Genomic DNA, 20,586 nt, shown 5'->3' with positions numbered 1-20,586 from the left:
TGAAGACTGAAGTGACTACATCATTATAACCCGTGTCCTATATTGCAACACGTTGGAATGTTCATATGAGGGACAGTAACGTGCAGTTTGTCACTTGCCAGAGAGTGAAAGGTAGTTAGGATTGTTTTTTGATCTGTTGGATACGTTTCTCCCCATGCCTTAGATTTGAGCGAGAGGGTCAAAGTAATGTGGTCCGATAATGGACTCCGCAACACTGGAGTGACAGGGCAGTCGTGTGTGTGTGTGGGGGTGGTGGAGGAGGAGGAGGGGGAGGATCTCCTCCCCATAAAGTTTACTTTGCCCTTAGTGGGAGTTGAGGAGGATTCAGCCTGTGCTTACCCGCCGAGAGACGAAGCAGGGACCTGGGAGGAAACAAGTGAGAAGACGCAGAAATCAGCTGAATTGAGGATTATCTGCGGGTCATGGACGCTTTGGTGTAGCGCAGCGGTCGCAGGTTTCCCGGTTTGCGCGCTCGCAGCAGAGCGGGACCTCGCAGTGCGACTCCAGGCGGCTCTGAAGGAAACCATATCTGGTCAAAGTATTCGTTGCTGTCACCCGGCGGGACCGTCCGGCTATAAATAGCGCTGGAGGAGGTACGGAAATAAATGCAAAATTCAAACTGCACAGTTAAATTAGTAGAGAACAGATATTCAGTTTAAATGAGCAGGGCAACAAGATTTTAAAGTTACATGCAGCAAACGGACTTCACTTAGTTTTTCAGGAGACATCATTTATTTTCCCTTTTAAATGTAAAGGTTTTCTGTTGAGGTTTTTATTTATTGTGCTGTTTTCAAACTTCCTCCACTGATTGGTCAGTGTTTCCCAAGCCAGTTATATGGGGACCCACTTTTTAAAGATGACACGCTCATAACATTCGCAACAGAAATCATGACCAGAGCAAATTTGTCCATGCTTGTCTAGCTTATCCTGCCATTTCTGTTGCACCTTATACTATTTTGATAATAAAGATGTTGGTTTGATACATGGATCAAAGACAAATTCTGCATATTTATTTGGTGACCCCAAAAACATAAGCATTTTCTGCATGGATGACCTACTTTGTTTTTCTTGAAGATCATGGGAAAGAGGTGACATCAGAGACAGAGAAGCTGCAGACAGTTGGTGTTTCCTATAGTTCATGGTTTAACAAACTCAGTTAAGACAGAAGTTTCACCATGTTGCATAATCCAGATGTCATTCAACAAGTGCTGTGGAAGCAACAGTTGCCTGCTGTGGTTGTCAGTTCAGCAATGACCTACTTCACAGCAGAGAAAATGGAGATGTATGACCATTATTGGTTGGTTATTTATGGATTTCCCTCCGTTTTGTCCTGCATGTTCTGTTGTTCACTGTGATAAGCCTGACACCAAAGGGGAGCAGTTTCTTTCACCCTCTAAAACCTGTGTATGTGCGTCCACAGACCTGTTCATGATCACTGTGCTCATTCATGCATCATATGAGGAGCTAACCTGAGACATTCTGATAAGTTACAAGATGTCTGGTAAAACATCATGACATTTTGCCCTCTGCAGAATGCACAAATGGCCTGACCTTATGTTCAAGGCTGTGAGCTGCAAGGCCTCTGGTTATACAGACCGTGATACACGACTCCATACTGGTCCCCAACATGGAGGCAAGCAACACAGCAGCCCCTATAAAAACATTAATTCAAATAAGACTTGATTTGTATCTCAAAACAATTCATATAATTAGGATGAGATCTTGTTTAAAAATGTGCAACTGTTTCCACAATGACTAAACACTGTGTTAAACAGGAGTCGTTTTTTCTTCACACCAAGAAACATCCACCAGAAGCAGACTCATTATGTGTGGATAGCTGCTGCTGCTGCTGCTGCTGCTTATTATTAAATGCCCAGGACAGAATATTTGTCAGGTTGTTTTGGCAGATATGGAATATACTACCCATAAGTATGTTTGTATAAGTGTATAATCATTTTAAAATGAAAGTCAGTTGGTCTTTGCAGCTTTAGAGTAAGCCAGTCTTGCTTTAAGGAGGCCACCATCTTTCACTGTCATGTTTCTAGAGCTACCAGATGTGATGTTTTTTTGTCAAAGGGAGTGCGATGGTGGCATGCATACCCGCGCACAACAGCCGAAATGGTGCACCCTGTTGTCACTGCGGTCACTCTCCTGTATGGCCGGACTGGCTGCACTTGATCAAATTTTCAATGAGGCGGTTGTTGATATTAGCAGATTCCATTCTTATGCAAAGTACAACTCACTTGCTACTCTCAACTCACTGCTTCAGTAACGGCTGGAGGAAGTCGTCGTTACCTTTAGATTTTTGTGGCAAGTCCACCAAGACTCCATGTTAGCCTAAACAGTTCTAGCACTACTCTGCTCTACTGGAATCGACTGTACTCAGTTTAGTGTCAGACTCATCAGTCACTGACCTGAAATGGGACTGAGCGGGTTGTGATTCGACTCACGATCGCCGGCTTTTGCTAAATACACCAGACTCCTCTTTTAATTATTGAAATTTTAGACATTTTCGTGCTAAGTTACATTACATTACATGTCATTTAGCAGACGCCTTTATCCAAAGCAACTTACAATGGAATGGAGTACAATCAGCCAGGGGTGGAGTCAAACTTGCGACCATGATGTCTGTTGCACACAGGGTGCTGGTCTTAACCACTGAGCCACTCCACCCTAAGTTTAAGTGTGGGAGATAAACAAGTTTTTGTGAATTTCGAGTCTTTTTAACTGATCTACATTTTGACATTGTTCAGTTTGGTTCTTGTGTCGGACCTCGTGCTTGTGACTCTTCCAGTGATGACACTCTCTGACCCATCAGTGACGTCACATTTTAGTATCACCTCAGCTCGCTTGGAACCTCGCCATACCAGGTGCTAAAAAAAGCACCAGGTATTATCGCTGATGGAAAAGCTGGTTGAGCCGAGTAGTGCCTGTACTGTATGATGGAAAAGCGCAGTAGGCAACAGAGCAGCTTGCGAAAGGTCTAATTTATTTCACATTATTAAGCGTTCATTTATTGACATTAATACGTGGTCAAGGTATGAATAATCTTATAAATACAGTGTAATTTGACGACCCTGAAAAAGTCAAACCAATTCATACCATTCTGTGGCCTGACCGTTGACAGTTGTCTCTCAGCTGTTTTTTTTACTCTTCCATTTTGGAGACGTGTGTAGCTCTGACCACGGTGGATCTACTGTCCGTTTCAGACAGACACCAAACAAATGTCACAGTCCCAGGAGACATGAGACTTTCTGGCCCATGCTTCAACGACTGATCCACCTTCAAACAGTCCCTGTAGTTTAGATTTAGACTCGATTTGACTTTAGCTCGGAGGTGGCAACTGTAAATCTCAGCGACACACGTTGTATGTGAAGTGTTCACACGCGCCTGCCGTGTAGTTTTTGCTCTGTCCAAAGATGTTGAGCAGGAAGTCATCTGCTGTTCTGTGGCAGTGGCTGTCAGGATATTTTGGCCACAGCATGTGTGACATTTACAGAGATATGTGTGTGTGTGTGTGTGTACTTCATAGCTGTGAATTTGCTCCAACTGTGTTCATGTTTAAAATCAACCCAAAACGATTTACAAAGCAGCTCACCTCAGCACTTTTCTGCACATGTTTGTGATTTATGACGAATAATTGGAATGTGAAACATTATTTATAATTTTACAATATTCCTGCATCAATGTCGCTATTGGAGGCTGTGCACCAGACAGGCCTGGTTTAGGGTCAAATGTTTATGACTTAACTGGGTACACGTAGACCCAGGTCAGCTGTGGTTGTGCTTTTTTTGCCCAGTGAATGTCCTGTAATGAAGCGGCAAGCTTTCAAATGTTGTAAATACAGGCACGAGTCTGTTTAATATCATCAGGACAGGTCAGGGTCTTCCAGCAGACTTGAAGCGTTATTTGGACTTCAGCCCAGTTCTTCGTCTTTTGATTTTGGAAACTTGTCTTGTCATGAGCTTCAGAGAAAGCAGAACAAAAGAACGGCACGCTTGACCCAGCCTTTTTCAGGAGGGCAGCCGAAACATGTTAACATAAAGATTAAAAGAAACGTCATCATACGTTGGTTGTGGGCGTTTTTTTAAGCTCCATCTCGGCCTAATTTGATTAAATACTCATCCTTGCCTAAATCTCAGTGAAGTTATTATTAGTCTTGTCATGTGGGCATCTGTCAGCAGCTGCTCACAACTCATTTCAAACCATGACCCTAAAGATTCCTGAAGGAGTCCCTGCTCAGGGCCAGCAGGAACAGCAAGCGTTTGGTGATGTGACCCACTCTCAAATGTTCTGCTGCGGCTCAGCCGTCATCGGTCATCTGCTCCCACAGCCAAGACTCTGTCCTCCCAGCTAGAGAGAGATGAGCGAGTCTCCATGCTGCCAGCTGAGAAAGAAATAAAGTACAAGAAAGACACATCTGGGTTTGACTTTTATACTTTTCTGCTGAGTGGAAAGCACAGCTGCAGGTCAGGAAATGGAGCCTAGGTGGTGACCTAGAGATGTGGACTTCTGGTAGTTAAAGGTTTATATCTGCTGTTTCGTTCACAGGGTGTTGTCCGACGTCTGTGATTTGTTGTTAAACTGACGTAAACAGATAATTTGTCTTCGCTTTCACCCAAACGTCTTAGCAACAACCACTCAGTCAGAACAGCTTTCGCCGTCTCTGTGCTGATGTGTCATGGTGTCCTTTTTTCAAAGTGGTTATCAGGAAAAAAGTCAATATGTGAGGACACACTCAAATGTTATTATTCATAGATTTACGACTGCTTCAACTGTGATCAGTTGTTCCTTGTGCTTTGATTTGTATTATTTCTTAGCAACATGGCAGCCCATCGCACTTCACACCATGTCATTCCCTCCCTCACATTGCAACATTCTCATTCCCAAACTATAGTGAGAGATGTTGCAGTCACATTCAAAATAATCTGTGTTCACATTTATTTAAGATTGAGTTTGTTTTCAGAGTTTTATTTTATTGATTTCAGAAATCCAGGTATTAAGAGATGTTTTTGTTTAGGAAAAGATCAGATGTTCCAATAAAAAACATTCTCGCATTCATAATATTTGTTTCCTCATCTTGTCATGTACATGTCATGTTGTACAGTCCTAATCCAGAGCCTATAAATGTTCATTACGGCAATATATGGAGAGACAATATATGGAGAGATAATAAAAAGGTTTCTTTTTAGGATTAAATGACCTGGTGTGTTTACTGTCAGCTATTAATCGTGTTTCTCTCTCTTCCCCTCAGCTCCCCCCTCTCTCTCTCAGGAGGGTTACAGGCACTTGGCTGCCTCTGTTGTTATTCTGCCCCTGAGTTTGGGGTCAGTGAAGTGAGTAGAGTCATCTTTTTTACAGTAAAGAACAGCTCACACGTGTCTCCCTTTTTCTGCCAGACAACTTTTTCATTTTCTCTAACCCTTGTAAACACCGTTGTTTTCATGAGTTTTCTTACTTGTGCTTTCCATCTACAGATATATTCTATTCTTTCTTGAATTCCACTGTCTTCCTGATTCCTGATCTACTTTTTTTTTCTGGAGGGTTTACTGAGGTAAGAGATCTGTACAAATGCCTCTCAAATACCTTAAGTGTTTGTGTAGCATAAACTTGGCAGCATTGAATCTCATCTCGGACACAGCTCGGAAATCTTAACCTTGGAAAGAGATTACAAGACAGGAGATGGTGATTTAATGTCGTTTACTCCTCTGTAACCAACAACAAATATTTTAACTTTCGGTATTTGCTTTTTTGTATTTATTATCCTCATTTCCAGGTGTGCTGTCCATCATGTCGGTGTTGAAGAAGGAGATGGAGAAGTACCGGGACATAGATGAGGACGAGCTGCTGCAGAAACTCTCGGAGGAGGAGCTGCAGCGATTAGAGGACGAGTTAGAGGAGCTGGATCCTGATGTGAGTTTATAACACGGAGTCCATAAGAAGCTACTGCTGTCACTGTGTTGTTATCAGTGGAGATTTATGGGGTCAACAGGCTTAATAGAGATCCCTCATGTAATGTACTGCGGTCAGCTGTATACGTCTACATCGACACGACCATGCGGCTAATTTCAGTTTTTTTAAGCCAGTCAAACTGTTAAGTGCAAAACATCTGAATGCCCTTGAACATCCCTCATGAGTAAATGGCTGTAATGTAAATAATGACTTTTCTGTTTTTACTTTGGTGGCAGCTGATGGACTGTGCTTTCACTGCTATGTCGGCAAAAACCGGCTAATCCAGTGTCCGCTAACGTGCAGTGAGTGGACACTTCATGTTTATTAGTTTATTTATACATCTATAAAACTAAATATGATCTAACTAGCAGCAAAGCTAAAGGCTAGTTCACATGTAACTGGATGCTCCGGAAAAAAAGTAGACATAGAATATTAACATTTACATACATTCAGTGGTCACTTTATTAGGTACAGAGGGAGCCAGATGAAGTTATTTTTCTGTCATTATTTAGACACATCTTATTAATTTTAAGTATTTATTTGTTTTGGTCTGTGTGCAGCGTGTGATAGATTTGGTGGTTTTGGTAGTTAGTTGGTCTTATTCGTTGTGATGCAGTTGGAACAACACAAGCGTCAATAATTGATTGGTTTCTGCTGATTTTCAAGTGCGTTTTTACGTCACCATTTGATACATGAAAAAAAAAAACAGCCTTGTGCCTGCGCTGATGCGTCATGGGTGGAGGTGGTGACAGCAGCTGTAGTTGCTTTTGGATGAATGTCTCAACTGCTCATAAAGAGATTGGATTTCCCCTCAATGCCAAAGGGATGACTGGAAGGGTTTGTGTGTGTGTGTGTGTGTTAGCGAGGCTGATGCCAGCACTGAGTGACCAGGAGGGCTCCATGACATAAACAGACGAAATAGTGAGAGAGGCAGTGCGTACATTTACCTTGTTTGTGCCTGTTAATGACGGTAACCTGTTACACAACAGCAAAGAGCTGCATTGCTTTGAAACTTACTCTCTTTCCCCGGCTGTGATTCTCACATTAGTTCCAGTAAGACTCTGGGAAAACAATAATATCTGCCAGCTGTTCTGCGATTGTTGAGAGATATTTTTTTTCTTGTTGTACAGACTGTTCTGCAATAACATCTTACCCACTACAACTTCAACTGTTAACTGAGGACACGACGGTGTCATCCTTGTGTGTCTCACTTGAAACATGAAGTTTCCCGCGGTTTTAAATTACAACTCTGATGAGAATACACATGTACAAATCAAATCATCATAACATCAAACTGTGGTTAGTAGTTTTTGAATAAAAGTGTCATTTAAATTGGTCAAGCCTGTCAATGTGTTTCTTATTATAACATTGTTTTAGATGTCGTGTCACCCGGTGACAAAACACAAAGAGATCCTCCCCAAGAAAAGTTTCATATGTGAATAGAGCTGAAACAATTCATCAATTATTAATCGATTACTAAATTAATCGACAACTATTTTGATGATCGATTAATCTGTTGGAAGCGTTTTTCATGATTAAAACAAGATTTCCGATTGTTTAAGCTTCTAAATGTGAACATTTTCTTCATTTCTTTGCTCTGAATTACAAAGAAATCATTAAAAGTGAATCATTTTGCTTTGTGGAACAAACATGTTATTTGAGAACATCATCATTTCCAGGTTTGACAAACACCGACCAAATTTAAGGTTTTCTGATATTTTATGGACCAAATGATTAATTGATTAATCGAGAAAATAATTGACAGATGAATCGATTATGAAAATAATCGTTAGTTGCAGCTCTATATGTGAATTCTACTCAAAATATTGATTTGGCGATATATATACAGTATATATCATCCTTCCTGTTGCAATACGATAATCGATACACCAGGGCAAACAGATCATTTATAAATTAAAGCGCTTTAAAGTAAACAGTCTCTGCCAGTTTCACTCGCTGGGTGTCGCTACTTCATGTCTCCTCACGGTGGCGCTGCTGAATGAATGAGGGAAACTTGGGTAGAAGTTACTTGGCTGAAGAAGAGGGAGCTCAGAGTGGGATATCTGCTGTTTAGAGGTGACTATATGTCAATGTTGTGTTAAAAGACCTTTTCTGCCTCCAGGTTACAGAAAACTCACTTCTTACAGGTGTAAAATATATACATATTTTACTACATTTCTGTGTACTTGTATCTTTAAAATGAGCCCCTGGTACTGTGCATTTACTGTAGTAAACTTCCAGTTAAGTGCTTGTCGCCTGTGTAAAGCTTTCTTTGTTCTCTTCATCACAGCCGTGTCTGCCTTGTGTCAGAACTGTGCTATTTATAAACCTGCCTATAGATATAGACTACTGTGGCCTGTGAGAGAGAGAGACTTAATGAGGCACAGCACTGGGTGGAATTAAATGGGAATACAATACAGGAAGACATGCTGTGTAAGAGGCCTGTTATCTACAGCTGATATAACTAACATCAAAAGCCTGGCAGGGCTGATATATCTTAAGCTTTTCTTTAAATACTACTGTTTTTTTCTCCTTAACTTGTAAAGGTTCTTTTATAACCAAACAACTGTTAAAAATGGAGGTTTGTGGAAATAGTTTGCCCCGATATGTTTCTATATTCATCTTATTTTCAAAAAAAACACCAACGTCATCCAAGCTCCCGGTTAAAGGAGAGCAGCTGAGGGCAGATGAATAATAGGTGAGAAGTGAAGCGAGTCTAAGAGACACTGAGTCATGAGGGGAGCGGGGTCTCTGAGTGCTGAGGGGACAGATAAGATATGAAGCTATAAGTGGCTCTTCCAAGAGCTCGGTTTTGAATGTTGAAAATAACTTGGTATGCTCCAAATCTCTGGGAAAAGTCTTGGTGCTACAGCATGTGGAGATAGAAACTGATGTGGGGAGTTACATGAACTGGATTTACGATGCAGCAGCATCATGTTTATGCCTCACTTTGTTGTTTTATTTGTGTTGTCTCTTTCTCGGAAAGCCCCTAAAAAAAAAAAAAAAGCATGCTTATAATTACATATCACTGAAAGCACACATCTACAGTATGTGAAACCATAAATGTGCCCTGCATTTGTTGCTTTTATTTATTTAATTGATTTACTGTATTGGTTTTTTTTTCATAGCTGACTCTAAAGAGAACACATTACATCATACAATGTGTTTTTCAGCCCATGCCAAGGCATTCTAAAAGTTTAAATGAATGTTCCTTTTTCTGAGTTTATGTGAGTTTACTTGGCACTCCTACCCAAAACACTCACACTTTCAAATGATCATTTTAATTTAATTTAAGTCACCACAAAGTGAGTTCCAAAGTTAATAAAGTCAGTGGCAGGAGTGATGTTAGAAAGACATATTTGAAATAACTGTTTTATTCAGTAATGTTACATAGGAAGAAAGAAATGCTGATTTGGTTTGAGGATATGAGGTTAAAGTCTATTACAGGGAGAAATTAGAGCCAAAAATGGGGAAAATATAATTTTTCCTCAGTGTTGGTTCTTATAAAATAAATTCCTGTCCTTGTCCAGAATGCACTGTTGCCCGCTGGGATGCGGCAGAAGGACCAGACCAAGAAATCGCCAACGGGGACGTTTCAGAGAGATAACCTCCTGGCCCATCTGGAGAAACAAGCCAAAGAGCATCCTGACAGAGAAGACCTGGTGCCCTTCACTGGGGAGAAGAGAGGTCAGAATTCTGCTTTCTCACTGTGAATCTACTGAGACGAAATTCGGCTTTTCTAACTTTACATTGTCAACAATACATCACAAGCCTCCATAAAGGCCTTTTGGCTAAATTCTTAACCCAAACAAATATCATAAATTGATGATGCATTTATGTCACCAAACGTATGAATGGTGTATTCAGTCTCTGCCAATCACGCCTCCTAAATGTTACAGACTACATACATGCTACTTTTCATGTGATTTTAAAATGTTTAAAACATTTAATTTAAAACTAAATTAAAGCTGGAGATGGGGAAAGTCTGATGATGTTGCTTTTGCCTCAGCAGAAGAATGGAACAGGGACGCTAACATGCTGTTTATCTTGGTTCAAGGAGCAGTTATTTGTTCCTTGTCAGAGTTGAATGTTGTGTGGTGTCCGTCTGTGTGTGGGAAGTAATAAAATTGTCAGCTCAGCTTCATCTTCTCCCTTGAGTGTATCAAGACAAACCACTTCTCCAACATAGATGGACGTTAGTCTTTCTGTTCCTCTTCCATAGGTCTGGGCTACAATATAATACAACATCCACTTATGGCTCTGCAGCTTGACTTGGGTACAAGTGAGCTAAGTGCTCAGGTTATAATTGTGCAGCCAGTTAGTAGCAAATTGAACCACATAAGCTGTGTGTGGAGTGACAGCAGATTTTTATTCCTCTCTGTCTTCCTGCTCACTTTGAGAAGCAGACACATCCCACCCCAGTTTGCTCCTTTGCAGAGATGAGTGTAACTCCTCTGCTCTTAAGACAAACTGACAGCTCTGTTACCATCAGCCTGTGTTTAAATGGACGACAACACATACAGGTTTGCACAGCTATTATTCTGAGGACATTGCATTGACCCTCTATTGAGTTGGACCATAGCCTTAAACCAGAGGTCTCAAACTCGCCCCTTAATATCAAGTTTAGGGCTGCCCTAAATGTCTTGTTTTGTCCACAAACCAAACCAAATGTGTTCTATGGAGCAAAGAAACCAGAAAGAATTCACATTTAAGAAGCTGAAAAACCAAAAAACTTCTTTTAATTATTTAAAAAAAAAAAAACACAATCGATTAGTCAATTATCAAAATAGGTGGCAATTGACTTTGTAATAGAGTGATAGTTTTAGCCCTAATCCATTTATGAGAACTGACCCACAATCTATTCTATTTTAACTTTTTTTTTTAGTCTTAGTGTTAATATCTTTATATATTGTACTTTTTTTGGTAATTTATGGTTTATTATTTATTGTCTTTATCTTTACTGTCTTTGCTGCTGTAACAATGTAAATTTCCCCACTGCGGGACAATTAAAGGACTATCTTATCTTATCAACCTGCCCCGCATGCAGCTAGATTATAGACAGAAGATAATCCCGCCTATTAAAGACAATAGGCGGGATGCACTCAGGGCAGCTCGCCAGTCCATCACAGGGCTACATAGTGACAAAAAAACATTCATGCTCACACCTATGGTCAATCTAGAGTGTCCAATTTACCTAATCCGCATATTGCATGTTTTTAAACGGAGAACCTGGAGAAAACCCACACACACATGGGGAGAACATGCAAACCTAAGTAGTTTTATTTGTTGAGAAGTATTTGTGTATATTAATCTGTGTCATAATGCTACAGGCAAAGCCTTTGTCCCTAAAATGAGGGTGGACCCCATTATAGAGGACGTGACTCTGGAGCCGGAGCTGGAAGAAGCTCTAGCGAGTGCAAGTGATGCTGAGCTGTGTGATATTGCAGGTAACACACACACACACACACACACATCAGACAGCTTATTTTGCTATATGAATAAGGTTAAATAATTAAATGCATATTTTTACATTATTAATACATTAGTTCATTGATTTTCTAACAGTTAACAGAAACAACAAGATACTTTGTATAATCTTGCTGAACTGTAGGTCACTGATTATCCTCCATCTTCTGCACATTCCCACTAATCACTGTGACACACTTTACCACCTTTAACCAGACTCTTGTCCTAAGTCTAACTCTTCTCCGTCTCCTCCAGCACTTCTTCCAACTTCCCACCACCCTTCCCCTTCATCTCTCCATCTTCTCCTCCTCCTCCATCCCCGCTGGATCACTCTATATTGCTAGCTGAACACCACACAGGGTATCTGTAGACTGCACCAAGCATTTGCATGGAACAATTCTACTAGTCCTCTGTCATGTTCAGGTTGTCTGGCTGTATTGAGACAGACATTTGGCAAAGACAACCTGACATGCATTATATGGGAGAATCGTACAGTGTGTGAAATGCCTGACAAATTTCATGACAGAGAACTGCAGCTCAATTGGATATGTTCTCCTTTTCTGAGCTTTTTCTTGAAAACGCTTGAGATGGTTTCGCGTGAAAATCGCAGTAGATCAGCAGTCTCTGAAATACTCTGACCGGCGTCTCTGACATCAGCAACCATACCACGTATAAAGTCACTTAAACCTCCCGTCTTTCCCTTTTCAATGCTCGTTTTGAACTTCAGCGGGTCATTTTTACCACATCTAAATGTTTGACTGATTAGATATTTGTGTTAACAAGCAGTTGAAAAGGTGTACCTAATAAGGTGGCTGGTAAGTCTATTTATAGAAATCATGTAGTTGTCAGCCAAAAGACAGCATGATATCTGGTAAAATAAAACGACTGCACCTGCAACCTTACAGTATGTGACTGCTTTGACTGTTTTGGCTGAGAGAGTGAGGTTTGATTTGCATATGATGCATCTGTGGGCCGACTGTCTGCATTGCATGGATGCACAGTATCTAGACAACCTCGAAGTCTGTCGGTGCTTTTTCAGCATTTCTTTCACTCTGTATTTCTTCCTTTTATGACACTCCAGTCATTCCCTTTGTTCACTCTATTCTCTCTGTCTTTCAGCCATCCTGGGTATGCACACGCTGATGAGTAACCAGCAGTACTATGAAGCCCTCGCCAGCAGCACCATAGTCAACAAGCAAGGCCTCAACAGTACATAAAACACACACACACTTGCACTCTCTGAACTGTTATTCAGGCTCGATGTGTAGAAACTGCCAGATGCATGGACTGTCTGCACTTGAATCACATTTAGATTCATTTGGTGAAGCAATCTTTTCTTTTTAAGAAATAAGTAAATGATCCTTGAAAAACAGTTGATCGGTCAGCTGGTTCTAAGGAAATATCACCTCATGGTAGAAAAATGCTGAAGTTAGAGTTGTCTTTGACTTGAATCCAGTGGCATGATCTCATCTTGGCAAATGTGTTTGGTTTATTAGAGCAAAGTCAATTAGGCTCAGTCTTTTTTGTTGCTGCACAGATTCAACATCAAATGCTGTTCGGTTCTCTAAAAATATGACTGATTCATCTGTGTATTGCCAACTTCTTACATTAAAAACAGCTGGAGTTTGATATTGCATACGGTAAATACCAAATCTGGCAGACAATCGCAGGCATCCAAACATGTGTGTGCACACGTTCACATAAATGAGCCACTGTTTATCTTGAATAGTGGCTCCTCCTGTGTATTCTCCTCGCACTCTAAACGGAGTCGGTAACTGACTTCCAAATATGACCGTCTCTCAAAAACAGAGCCAGTCGTAAAAGTGAACTTGAGACTGGCTTTGTTTTCACAGTTGATACCCAGGACAATACGCACACATATGTATACACTGCATGTTTGAAGGGATATTTCATATGACCGTCTTGTCTGGTGTAAAATTCAAAAGTAATGTAAAAGTGGCTCCCTCATTTTGTTGTCGGTTAGTCCGTTTTCTTGCAAAATAATGCACACCAAACCCTCTGTTACATGTCTAACCACCATTTCACACCGTAACAGTTGTTATTTTATATTAACTGTCTCAATATATGTCAAAAAACATGAGGTATCTTCATTAAATGTCCAATCTTTGTGAATTAGTCACATTAATGGTGAATCAGCAAATCCTCTCCCTTTCCCAAGCGCATCAGGAAACTGTGTTGGCCTTTCCATCACAGAAAGGATGTCATTCTTATTCATTTGTGTTGTAATCTTCAGCTTCAAAATACTATAAACATACAATGTGGCTGATTTGTCTATTCACACTGCTGTAGAAACATGGCAGTGCCAGATGTAAATAGACTGTAAATAGAGGAAAATATTCTAATTAACCTTTTTACACATTTTTTGCAAACATATTTATGGATAATATAGTAATTTGCTACCAATAAACCTGCAAAGTTCACGTTTATGGGTGATGGTGGTGAGACAAATTAAGAAAATAAAATAATGGTATGGCATGGTATTCTTGTAACATACAAAGTGCATGACTTGCTTTATCTCTTTTGTATTATAAAATACCAAAAGCTAAATAATGTTAAAAATCTGTTTTACCGATCTATCAAATTAAAAGAAGACGTGTCCTGAGAAAGTGGGAGACATGTTAATTATGGCCGCTGACTATGGGAAAACATACTTTCATGACTGCTATAGAAAGCTATGCTTTCTTTGGCACAGCGTGCAGGCAGATACAGTGCATTAACAGACTGGGAGGGGGGGAGGCAATCATTCATTTGATGCTGTTTATAAAGTTAAGTGACGTCCATGTAGACATGGGGGACTTCAGACTTCAGGCAACACGTGTTTTTAATGAGTGCACTGTAATTGTGTTGTATTCGAGGTGTGATCCAGAGCACCCAGTATAAACCAGTCCCTGATGAGGAGCCCAACTCCACTGACGTAGAAGACACGCTGATGAGAGTAAAGAAGAATGATCCTGACCTCGTAGAGGTCAATCTCAACAACATTAGGGTAAGAGTGTTTCTGTGTGCATCGTCACACTTTGATTTCCTGTTGTCCTGTTGTAGTAGTTACACAAGAAGGAGAGATTTTTTATTTTGCAAACAAAATAAAGAATCTTGATTGTTTTGCAAAATGAATTTCATGTTAGTCCTCAAAATACAATTTACTGAAATATGAAAAAAAATAACATTCATGTTTGCAGAACATCCCCATCCCCATTCTGAAGGCGTACGCTGAGGCTCTGATGAAGAACACTGTGGTGGAGAGGTTCAGTATTGTAGGAACCAGAAGCAATGATCCTGTAGCATTTGTAAGTCACAGTCATTGCACCTTATTACCTCTTTATCACATTATAGCTGCGCCGACTCTGGAGTGGGAAGGACAAAGAGTAATCATTCAATAGCTTCATAGATCTAACAATTAAGACTAGGCCACACTATTTTCTGTATAACTCATTTATACTCCGATATACTAATTTTATTGCATGAATTGCTTTTTAATCAAATAAAATTCCCACAGAGTTCTAGTGTATCAGCATCTTTAAAGATGGTCAGTACTGTAGCCTCCTTAAGGGGCGGAAGCAGCTCATTTATGGATGTATCTGTTGCATTTCTTATCCAAAAACTGCCAAAATTGGCACTGCACACACTGGTGTCTTTAGTAAGTCACCTGCCAAATTTGAAGCCTGTCAAGACACCTGTTGGACAGTTATGCGATTGGAAGACAGGCATTCCGTGCATAGATATTTATGTTCATCATTGTGGACACACTAGCATTATTATAGAGCATATAGGGGAACATTTTAAAGTTTTATTATGTGTTGTGTGTTTGCTCAGGCCCTGGCAGAGATGATGAAGGTGAACACAACACTGAAGAGCCTCAATGTTGAGTCCAACTTCATCACAGGGACGGGAATCCTGGCCCTGGTAGAGTCTCTGCAGAATAACACCACACTACAGGAGCTCAAGATAGACAATCAGGTATAAACAGACGAACACAAACACACAGCCCACTTACATGCTGCACATGCAGACTTGCAACGCTGGGTGTGTGTGTGTGTGTCAGGTCGTGTACACAGACCATCTTTGTCACTTCAGTCTAATGCCTTCTGGTCATGCTGTGTTGTCTTGCCTGTTAGTTCTTCTTGATGAATGATTCACATGATTCATTTTATCTTTTAACACTCTCTTTTTATGTCATTTAAATGATCGATTAAAATTATATAAAAGCGCCCCCGCCCCAACACTTCTCAGTCAAATCCCTTTCTTGCCGACTGATGAGCCATCTCTTCCTGTTCTTCCTCCTCCATCACTCTCTCCAAACTCTAGAGCCAGCCGTTAGGCAACAAAGTGGAGATGGAGATAGCCACCATGCTGGAGAAAAACACCACACTGTTGAAGTTTGGCTACCATTTCACCCAGCAGGGCCCACGCCTCCGTGGCTCCAACGCCATGATGAACAACAATGACCTGGGTGGGTCTTATGCACACACACACACACACATATTCTTATTAGGACTCTGCATTGACCTTAACAATACGAACAATTCAGTCTTTTACTAGAGCATCTGAAATGAGCTTCTGCCTCAATAGGACCAGGCTTTGGTCCCCATGAGGACTCCTAGGAACTGAGAAGGTTGGTTTAATAACCAGAATAGGTCCCACAGAGGAAACAAAATAAACATAAAGTACACACAGTGGTGGAAAGTAATGAATTACGTTTACTCGTTTTACCCTTTACTTTAACTTAAGTATGTTTTTTGGAAGTATTGTACTTCACTACATTTTAAATTAAAATTCATGCACCGGAAACTTTGGCAGTGAATGACGAGGACAGGTGAATGATGAAGACAGGGGAATTGGAGCTAATTGAGTTCCCTGAGTGAGTGAGAAAGTTAAAGGATTTGTGACCTTTGACCCATTTTGGCTGATGCATTGTTTGCATGTTCTTTTTTTTAATTTAAATTGAGTACATTTTTAGACCAGTAGTTTTACTTGTACTTTTTAATTTTATCAAAATAGTGGTACTTGTACACAAACACATGCTCATTCAGCCATGAAAACAGGCTCATGAACACACAGAGAAACAGAATGGGTAACATGACATAAAGACTTTAGGAACTGATAATGTTTCATACTATATTAGATGACCTATATTATGTACCATCGCCTCTTTCAGTCGTATTGCTTTTGGCAGTGCAAGATGTTGCACACATCAGCGCTGACACTCATTGTCACTTAATCTCCATGAGTTGTTCTTTAATCAGACTCTAGAAACAGACATGAACAGAGTGATATCATTGGCTAAGAAGTCACAGCCAATCATAACAGTCCCTGCTTAAGTTATGACATCAGCACTAAGAAAAGACTGTTTATGTGAGAGATAGAGAGAGAGGGGAAAACATTAAACAAGCAGAGGACATGATTCCTGGTTACAAAATATTAGTTTATCTTTGTCGATCTAATTATTCTAGTTAAGCCACTTAATACATGAATGTGTATGTTTGTGTGTCTCTGTGTTCTCCAAAACCACAGGTTATTACAGGATTAGGATTAAACTGGGAATTACATTCAGTTTCACATTGGTTGCTGTTGTTGTTTCTGGTATTTTCATAGTTTGCTTGTTTTGTGTCACAAACCATTTCATGCTGATGTCTTAATGATATTAATAATGATGTACCCTCCTGCATCATTTTGAAGCCAGGGTGGTCAGGTCAGAGTCGGACGGCTCCTTCACCCTCACACTGTCCGTTCCTGACCTGGAGAGAGCCTTCGGGAAAAAGTTCAAGTCCAAGACTAAGTAAAATAGAAAAAAGAAAAAAAAAAACCTGCTGAAACACAAGCACAGCATGGTTTGACCACTCTGCCTCGCTGTTCTTCTCCTGGTTCTTCTCCAGAACACCAGAACTGCTGCCACCTGCTGTCATGCTCCTTTGAGAGCTTCTGTTGCTTCTCCTGAGCACCTCTCAGCATCACCTCTCTTCTTTTCTTCTTCTGGCCATCTCTTTATAAAGGTCAATCTGCTGTAGTATGCCCAAGATTGCCAAACTGCAATCTCTTCATGCCTCTAAATCTGACTTTGCTGGACAAAAGTGGCCATTTAATCTTTCCTGAAGTGAAGTACATCTTCTGCTTGACTTGATCTTCCTGCTGTCATATTATGGTATTGTTGTTGTTCCTGCATTGTATTGAAAAATACTGCTGTCCAAAAGTTGCATTATCAAATGGATAAAGAGAGAAAACCAGGCACACCATGGTTGATGGATTATGCAATGGTTATAGAAAGGCCATTGTGGGTTAATCTAGCCTTGCTCTTGTCACTGTCCTTCCTACATCTCCTGTTCTTTTTTCAGTCTAGAGCTTTCGCTGCACAATTTCCTTTTGCAACCACTTGTAGTAAAAAAAAGAAAAAAGTGAATTTTCTGTGAATGTTCTCTACTTTGAACTGCTTTTTTGGCTTTGTGGTTTGCAAGTAAGGATGGCCAGCTCTGCTCTGCTTTAGCTAAAGATTAAGATGATGACTAACCCTCCCTGGGTTCTGTTTCTCTAATGTCTCTCTCTCCTTTTGTCTTTCGTCTCTCTGTTGTTCTTTATTTTCCTTTTGTGTTCCTCCAACCCCTCCCTCCGTCCTCCCTTCTTTCTGTCTTTAGTAAGAAAGAGAAGGCTTGAGGGAGGACCCATCTTCCCCAAGTGTCGGACGAACGTGTAGAAACCAGGGATACCTTTAACCACTTCACGCCCGTTCATCTTTTGGAAACCATCTTCAGCCTCGAAATCTCTGACAACTTACCCGGCAGACCGTGATCACCATTTCAGGTGCAGTTGTTTCAGGTTTGGAGAGGAGCTCTGAACTCTTTTTCTCCTGACTTTTGTATTCGATATTAGTTCAACCAGTCGAGTGATCAGCTGTGTCCTACTTTTTCAGTGCATGATTGACATGAAATTTGCAATATTTTGTTTTGTATGTCATAAATTGGGAGTCTAGGATTCTACTACTGCATCTGCAGCTCTTTACATTTTACTTCACACTATCTGTGTGAATCCTGTAGTATCTCATGAGGTGTCTTCATTTCACATTACAGGGGTTAAAGGTCTCGTTATTAATGAGGGCCCATTTGTAAGGTGATGGGTCAATTTTTGCAATCCCTGTTCCTATTGAGTGATTGATTGAATAAGTTCTTATAATATTATTGAGGATATTTAAAATTATTATTAAGGTTGTGCTATAAATTAGTTGATTTCCCGTTACTGTTGTTTCTAACAGTTTCAGATGTTACTTCAAGGTCGGCATACAAGGTATCCTGTCAATTATGCACAGAGGCTAATGTTCATTTTCAATTTTAATAACATAAAATCACTTAAAATACTATAATGTCACTTTTTGACCCCAAACTTAACATCTGAAGTTTTAGCCTTAAACCTTGTTCTGTCAAAACCATTACAGTGGCTCCTCAGATAGTAAGCTACATAGATTCTTTGGTAACAGAATTTCAACCTGGCTTTTGTGAGATGTGTTGCTAAATACAAATAGTATATTTATTTCTGACAGGACTAGGAAAGAGTCGGTATCAATTCATAATACTTGACGTGATCGAGTGTGCTGGATAGTGTAAGAACTAGTGTAAAGCTTGTTGTTGTAAATTAATCTATATACTCTAATCACACTTTACACTTTTACATTATTCAGCATTTATATTGGCAGTCTCTCCAAACAGAGCCTGTGACCTGAGAATGACTACTGCCAGTTCGAGTGTAATCTACTCTACAATGCATCTTGTTGCACGGCGGTAATTGTGTACAGTCAGATATGCCACTCACTATATTGCAACCCAAAAAATCTACATGGATTTGAATGTGCAACACTTTCTTTACCAGGTCCGGTTTATTGACTGTTTGTGTTTGTTTGTTTTATGTACTGGAGCTAAAAAAAGAAAAGAAATGTGTGTGATTTAATATTACAATAGTTGTTACTGTTGACTTTATTATTACAGGTCTCACATTAATGCCTCAGTGGAGGTTTGATGTATTTCAGGGTTTAATGTTACACAGATTTAAAAAAAAGAAAAAAAGAAAAGAAAAAAACACCTAATGTATTTACAGCTGTCACACTGTACAGATCCGTTTTATTTAAATAAGGAAATGTCTGATGATTTGCAGCTTTAAAATGTTTACCACCTATGACGGATGTTAAACCAACCACTGAACATCTGAAATGTAGTCTTTCACTCTGATCATAGATTGATCCTGAAAGAGTTTATCATGGAAAAATGTTGCACTCATCAAATATGCATTCATGTCCTTGTTACTAACCGTAACTATCACATTGACCACATTGATCATGATAAACAAATGTTGATGATTAGTTTGGAACACTTGAATTGGATTTATTTTTATTTTAAACTCACACATTGAGTATAAAGGAGCACTGGCTAAGATTTGATCAGGAAGTACAGTCCGAATGTTGCTGCATCAACAGAAATGGTTTGCACACTGTTACTCGTTTAATGGTTTGAGATGAAATGACTGTTTAATTATCATTTGAAGACTTGAAGGTAAAACTGCCAACAACTGTAGCTGATACAGATGTTCAGTGGTTTAAAGTAAAGTCTCACAGCATGTTTATGGGTTAAATAACCCCATTCAATTGCATCAGCGCTTTGTTGCATTCTCAGTGTTGTGGCTGTTGTTTTGTAAGTGGTAATTATGGGTGTAAACATTTGTCAGACAATAATTAATTCAATGATGAAGGGGGGTGAGGACCCTGCCGCTCTCTCCCTTTGTCTCATGCTCTCTGGTATTTTAGTGCTTGGTTCTTGTGTTTTGTTAAATAGTTCACTTTATTTTTGGTTGGATATTTGATAAGGGATGAATAAAGCTTGAAAACAACTTTATTTACATGTGGCTGGATCTTTTTACTGAAAATGTGGGGCACACTCTTGTTAAATTTCAAGACAACAGTGACACTCTGTGGTTTAATGGAAAAAATACACTGCAACATTTCCCCCTGCCATACACTGCCCTCATCAGGCCAAGAATAGCACCGTAATATGCCTCTAGTATTGTAGTTACTGTCAGTGATGGGTCGCTTCTATTTTTTGTTTGAGCAAATTGCTTATTTAGAAAGATGATAGGTGATCAGTGTAGATGTATCAAGCGTTTTACCTGATGAAC

The 20,586-nt window shown here is 39.9% G+C and overlaps 1 protein-coding gene across 2 annotated transcripts; it reads left to right on the top strand.

Moving 5' to 3' along the window:
- Positions 1–290: 290 nt before the first annotated feature.
- On the top strand, positions 291–20,306 carry tmod1 (tropomodulin 1). 2 transcript variants are annotated; one of them, XM_044029275.1, is made up of 13 exons: positions 291–593; positions 5,255–5,336; positions 5,478–5,554; positions 5,777–5,913; positions 9,483–9,639; positions 11,283–11,399; positions 12,538–12,627; positions 14,295–14,425; positions 14,619–14,726; positions 15,253–15,396; positions 15,745–15,889; positions 17,116–17,215; positions 18,066–20,306. In XM_044029275.1, exons 4-13 carry the CDS (start codon positions 5,791–5,793, stop codon positions 18,082–18,084), a joined length of 1,134 nt encoding a protein of 377 aa, XP_043885210.1. In that variant the 5' UTR covers positions 291–593; positions 5,255–5,336; positions 5,478–5,554; positions 5,777–5,790; the 3' UTR covers positions 18,085–20,306. The 2 variants fall into 2 exon arrangements, with proteins under 2 accessions (XP_043885210.1, XP_043885211.1); XM_044029276.1 differs by lacking the exon at positions 17,116–17,215 and having other exon boundaries at positions 292–593.
- Positions 20,307–20,586: the final 280 nt, after the last annotated feature.

This window comes from Solea senegalensis, linkage group LG6 (genome assembly GCF_019176455.1).
Source record: "Solea senegalensis isolate Sse05_10M linkage group LG6, IFAPA_SoseM_1, whole genome shotgun sequence".
NCBI lineage: Eukaryota > Metazoa > Chordata > Actinopteri > Pleuronectiformes > Soleidae > Solea > Solea senegalensis.
This window is presented reverse-complemented; position numbering and strand designations above follow the sequence as displayed.